Source organism: Crinia signifera, chromosome 19 (genome assembly GCF_055691185.1).
Source record: "Crinia signifera chromosome 19, ASM5569118v1, whole genome shotgun sequence".
NCBI lineage: Eukaryota > Metazoa > Chordata > Amphibia > Anura > Myobatrachidae > Crinia > Crinia signifera.
The window spans coordinates 10,845,665-10,852,288 of NC_139226.1; the positions used below are offsets into that span (position 1 = coordinate 10,845,665).

General features: G+C 46.4%; 1 protein-coding gene across 1 annotated transcript in view; it reads right to left on the bottom strand.

Annotated features, from left to right (window-relative positions):
• The window catches only part of LOC146042453 (IgGFc-binding protein-like), a 55,239-nt gene extending 52,334 nt beyond the window's left edge, over positions 1–2,905 (bottom strand). Inside the window, exons 1-2 of the mRNA XM_083162444.1 lie at positions 2,621–2,905; positions 427–1,312 (exon numbers count right to left, since the gene is read on the bottom strand). Of these exons, the coding sequence (XP_083018570.1) occupies positions 427–1,312; positions 2,621–2,905 (1,171 nt within the window). The remainder of the gene's footprint in view (positions 1–426; positions 1,313–2,620) is intronic.
• Between the last annotated feature and the right edge of the window lie 3,719 nt (positions 2,906–6,624).

Below are 6,624 nucleotides of genomic sequence, written 5' to 3' on the forward strand. Positions count from 1 at the left end.
GCCCGGGTCCCGTTTACACTACAGGGAGAAGGCAGCATCAGCGCTGCCTCCTCCCCAGCCCCCTGATGAAGCGCCGACACTCCGCCCTGCCCAGGGTGACATTAGCGGCCCAGCTTATTGCCAGGTTGCTGTAAGAGACCTTGCATCACAAATGCAAGGTCGCTGCCGGGACAGACCTGTGTCCAAATCCCAACCCCAAAAAAATTGAATCCTTAATGGAAATACCATACAAATGTCTATGCAGTCATAAAGTCCACATTGTCATCATGAACATCAACACTTTTAGGGCCAGATGTATCAAGCTTCAAAAAGTAAGCTCTTTGCTGCCATGTTACAGACTGGGTTTGAAAAATGGCAGTTAGGGGCCACATGGCTGGCTGTTTATCACTCTCCTCTCCACGAAAACAGCAACACAAAGACACTTACCATCAATGCAGACCGCTGACTCCGCATACGAGGTTGATGCAGAGATCCCAATTACACTGAGACCAAATGGACTTTTTTTGCTTTCAAAAATATAGGGTTTGGAGTTTGTTGTCAATGGGAACTCCCCCCAAGAATACTGGGTCCCGGGAATGGTCTTCCAGCGGATGTTCCCTTCTGCGGCTTTGTTCACGCTCAAGCTTTTCAAATCTGCTGTTTGGGCAACAACCAGGACTTCATTACTGAAGTCTTCCAGACCAACCGCTTTGAACGAAGTACAGAAAGATGTTACGTCTGGGACAGTCATGAAGGCTGTATCATAAATGATTGGGCCTTTTTGACCCCCAGTACTGTAATAAATCACTTGAATCCCGTCAGTGGCATTGATATAGACTGGAGCGTTAGCTTTGAGTTTAATTCCTATGACATCACCAGCATTCAGTACCGAGTTCTTCATCACAGACCCGGCTTGGTAGCTCACTTGCGTGTTTTGGGTTGCTGCTGTTACGTATACTAGGTCATACTTGGTCTGGAACGAGGCTGTGGGTATAAAGAAGGTGGTTCCCCAAATATAAGTAGCCTGCAGCTGCTCATAGACGTGATTGCACTTGGTAAACTTCATGGAGCAGGTATGGCCACTCAGAACAGTGGACTTTTTGTTGGAGATGATCCTGGAGCCGCTAAGATCATCCTCGCTCTGGAACTGTATGACCTCGTAGGCGTCAAGTTTAAAAGTGAGGGTGTTCCCGTCGGCGTAGTCCTTGCCCAAGTAGTTTAGCGTTCCAGTAGGGTAGATTGTTATTGATGTAGAAGGATCCTTGGCAATTATAGCAAACTCTTTGAAGGAGCCATCAGGAGGAGTGAAGACATAATACTCCGTGCCCCATTCCTGCAGAATGAGAAGCAAAAAGTGAAAACAGCGATAGATATTTTAAAAGTAAAGATTGATTGATACATACAAGGTTTTCATGCCTCCTGCTCTCAACACTCCAGGGTTTATTTACTAAGATGGGTGTTGTATTAAAGATGGGATGTTGGTCTGAGCCACCAATCAGGTTCTTTGTATTATCCTCTAGATGCTAAATAAATAAGAAGTAGGATCTGATTGGTTGCTATGGGCATATTGCATGTTCAGTATGCAATGTCCCATCTTTGTAAATTCACCTCTGAAACTAGGACCCCATTTACACACCCACAACCACACTCCCCTCTTACACGTGCGTGCGTGCCTCCCTCCCAGCCAGCCGATGCCAGCACCCGGCTTGGTTCCGGTGACCACCAATATCAAATCGAATCGGCCTGTGTGTGTACACACTATAATGGGGAAAATTAGATGGGAGTTCTATTTTACATGGGAAGTTCCTATGGGCAACCAATCAGAATCTACTTGCAGTATGTATTTAGCACCTTCTAGAATAAAAATAGATAGTATCTGATCGGTTGCCAGTATCAACAACCCATGTGAAACAGAATTCTTATCTTAGTAAATTTCCCCCTAAGAGTCTCATTCACATATTTACATCAATCATTAGGGCCCTTATTCTGATCGGTGCGGCCGGATCCGAATATGCGGCCAGGACCGTGATTGCGAAACCCCGCCTTCCATACGGATCGCCAACTCCATCCGTACGCGGTAAGAAGCTGGCCGAACGGACCGCACGTGTATTTTTCACGGAATACGCCTCCTCCATCTCAGGGAACCTCCCCCATCATTTGATGGTCGAAGACCATCGAATGCAGGACCGAGTGCTCCACCAGCTCCCGCAACCTCAGACCACACGGACATGTTTCCGTGCAAAAGCAGGGATCTGGGCGGGCAGCTGACATCCGGCAATGTCATATGTCCGCCCCCTACACGTGCGTCACGACTGCATTACCATACGTACGCCCAGCGTTTGCATGGGAACGCCCATGAAACGCGGGGCGTATGCATTTGGTAATGAGCCCAAATAGCTCTTCACGCCCCTCTCCACCCCCTGTTCGGACTGTTCTCATTTCATGCGGGATTTGGCCGTACGCCCCGCTCGCACATGCGCAGAGACGCCTCTGCACATGCGCAGACACAAAACATCGGCGGCACGAATGCACGCGGATATTACCGCACCAACCAGAATAAGGGCCTAGAAGTGGTGGCTACATATAACAAATGTATAACACAATACATTTTAACTAGATGTGATACAATAAAACCTCTTACCTCCACAGGGTATAGAGATGAACTGTCGTAGCTCTGGTCATTGAAGTTCATGGAAATGACTGAAATTGGTTTGTCTGAGGTCACGATGACAGAATAAGTCGAACGTCGAGAACCTTTCAATAGGACCACATTTGGAAGTACAACTGTAGTTTCCTCAAATTGATCTAAGCTGACTGTCTTTCGAAATGTGTTCGTGTTGACCTTGATTTGGACGGTGGTGGAGTCAGAGAAGGCCGTGATGGACAGTTTGAGCTCAGTGTTGGGTGCATTGTTGTAGTTCTGCATGAACGTTGTTATAAATTGTGTGCCAGGAACCCCAGCTGAGCAGAGGGCTGTAATAGGGGGGAGAAAAAAGTAGACATAAGATGATGGGGACTATTGGCAAAAACGTTTTCATCATTGTTTGCTTACACAACTAGACCCCCCCTCCCCTTTAGAATGTAAGCTCTTACGAGCAGGGCCCTCTTCTCTCATGTGCTTTACCTTCTGTTACTTATACCATCTTCAATGGCACCAACTCCTGCGGTTTTATGCCACGCTGATACTTATCGCAGTGCCGCATGCTATATTGAAACGTGCCTTGTTTTCCGTGTTACCTTTGGGATTACTTTGCAGTAGTGGCACATGTATTTTATTAGGTATATTTATTATTTGGTTGCTATGGGCAACATCCCACCTTCAACAGAACTCCCGCTGATTTTTTGGGGGAGATAGGGGTCTCTTTCTTAAATTAATTCTATTAATTTAACTTATTGCAGAGACTTAGTATGATGTGCGGCTCTTTTGAAGTTAGAGGGTCGCACATGCGTAGAGTTACCATACTGTCCCTTTAAATCGGGAAGTTCATGGATTACAGGGGTGTGGCTTATTAGGTCAATAGTAATTAGGTCCACAGTCAGTAGGTCGACCACTATTGGTCAACAGGCAATAGGTCAACAAAGGTAAGGTCGACATGGTCTAGGTTGACTTTGACAAAAGATCAACACACGCAAAAGGACGACATAGGAATGGTCAACCTTTTGTGTGTTCCGGCACAGGAAATGTCCACATGCATTTTTCACTTTTTCGGGTGCCTATGTCAAAATCTGCTCTATAAGTGTGCAGCGTCCCCTCGCAAGGCTCACTGCTCTCGCCATGCTTCGGGCACACAATTATATTCTCCCTCTATGCCCACTTGAAGTAAGTAAAAAAAAAATGTTAAAAAAAATGTCAGCCATGCGTCAACCCTTAAACCGTTGACCTTTTGTCAATATTGACCTAGACCTTTTTTATGTGTCGATTTATTGCCTGGTGACCAATAGTGGAGAACTCATTGACCCTTGATTCCATTGACCAGATACCAATTACACAGATTTTGTGGCTGTTAAAGACCAGGATAAATGAAGGCTTGAAGTCAGCCAGCCGCTGAACCTGTGTAATTTAAGAATGTCCCGGTTTGGGACAGTACGGTAAGCCTACCCATATAACACCTGATGTGTACCAGCTTGCCTATTCCTAGATATCTTACAATTATGTTACGGACTTCCCAAGTATCTTACAAGTCACTGAGATTTATTTGCTGTTCAATTTAAACCAGATGCCTTTGAAAGTATTACTGTACCCTGTGTCAACACACCATACCGCGCATGCCAAACCAGAGTGCTGTAATGTCACTAAAGTACACAAGACCTACAGTGATCATTATGCATGTAAAGGTGGTGTTCCTTCTCAGAGCATTATACTGACAACTTGTCATGTTAGGATAATACCCCATAAAAACATAAAGGATCAAATCTCACATTTGTCTAGTAAAATTTTCTAAATTCCACATAACATATACAGGAGTTGGCCGATGAGGAGATGTAATTGTAAGCATAGTTTGATTGGCCCACAGGGTACAAGGGAACCTCCACTCTATGGGGGGGGGGGCTTCTCTAAGGGGCAGGTTCCAAACTGTGCAGTTGAATTATACATTATATGGCCCAGGATTATGGTGTGTTCTCTACAGGGTATTGCTGTTATTAACCATTATCATGCATAGACTAGACTTATGGAGCACCAGAAGGAGTGCTGCTTGAGAGACAAAAGGGGCATTGGCTGTGGAGACAGAAGGGGGGGGCTGGCTGGAGAGACAGAGGTGTGCTGCTGGAGAGACAGAAGGAGGGCTGGCCGAATAGACAGAAGGGGCTGGATGGCTAGTTGGATCGACAGAAGGTGTGCTGTTGAAGAGACAGAAGGGTGTCTGGCTGGAGAGACATAAGTTGTGCTGGTGGAGAGACAGAAGGGGGTGCTGTTGGAGAGACAGAACGGGGTGCTACTGGAGAGACACAAGGTGTGCTGCTAGTGAGACAGAAAGGGATGCTGACTGAAAAGACAGAAGGGTAGGCATTGCTGGAGAGACAGAAAGGGTACTGGATACAGAGATAGAAGGGTGCTGGCTAGAAAGACAGAAGGGGCACTGGCTAGACAGGGCTAGAGACAGAAGGGGGCTGGCTATAGAGACAGAAGGGGAGTGGCTAGAGAGACCAAAGGGGTACTGGCTACAGAGATAGAAAGACTGGCTTGAGAGACAGAAGGGGGTTGGCTACAGATACAGAAGGAGAACTGGTTGGAGAGACAGAATGAAGCTCTCTGAAGAGCCAGTACAGGGCTGTCAACAAAGATGGTGAACATCTCTGAAAATGTAATTTTGCAGTGAGAAACACGTGTGTGTATGCTTGGAATACTCCGCAAATAGAAATCATCCTGTAAAGCAAAATATTGTGGGGGTTTTTTCAGGACAATCAGCATTTGTGGCATCAAACTATACTCACTGTATGCCAGGCACAGCAGGAAAAGGAACGGCAGAGCCTGAGGACACCTCATTGCTGGGAAAAAATAGGAAATAAATAATTAGTTCATGGTCTCTTATTGAATATCCTTACAACCAACAGGGCAGAGATAAACTGAATGACAATTATCCATGAATCTGCCCCACTACAACATCAAATAAAAAAAATATCAGATCATTTTATACATTAAGATTTCACCAACTATGCAAATATTGTAATCTATTTTGCATTTAAAATAAGTAATTTTAAGAAGCAAACACATTACAATTTATTAAAAGGTGATATTAGTGGCGTAGTAATTTTCAGTTGGAGATCAGAGAGAATAGTATAATGGTACAATGCACACATGGCTTACAATAAATATACCCTATATAATAATTGAGATACCATATATAATGATTGGGGGAAGTACTAACATTTATCAAAATACTAATGTTCCTTCCGCAATTAAGAACACAGGGTCTGTGCCTGCTGCAAATACAGGAGCATGCAGTGGTGTTACTCCCAGAAACATTGGAGTCAGTGGCCACCGGGCTCAAGCTGTCAAAAGGGGCTCCAGAAAAGGTGGCTGCTGAACTAGTACAGCTCATTTCGTAGGGAATTGCTACAGTTGCTGCTGACTCACAAACCCCCTTTGCACCCCCCTTGAGCTGAAGAGTCTAGGAAAGTGAGATAACAGATCAAAATGATTATGTAATGAGCTGTATTGCTCTGCTGTGTTGTCTTAAAGAAAGGAGAGTAGAGGCTGTTGTAAGGAAATTTAACTATTTTTATAATAAACCTTTTACTGGGGGGGGGGGGGGTAATCAAATCTTGACAAAGAGATCGAATATGAGCAGGGCCAGTGCGAGGCACTGGAGCACCCCAGGCAAGGGGGCGCCCTGGCGCTCACCCGCTCAACCGGGGGTGGGGGTTGCATGCGGCGGGAGGTACGGCGGGAGATGCGGGGAGAGAGGGAGCAGTGTCTTGCTTCACAAGGGGGGGGGGAGAGCAGCATCTTGCTCCACAGGGGGGGGGGAGGGAGCAGCATCTCGCTCCACGGGGGTGGGTGGGGGATGGGGAGAGTACAGGGAGCAGCGTCTTGCACCAAGGGGGGGGGGGTGGGGAGAGAAGAGGGAGCAGCGACTCGCGCCACGGGGGTGGGAGTGGGGAGAGAAGAGGGAGCAGCGTCTCGTGCCACGGGGGGGGGGGGGG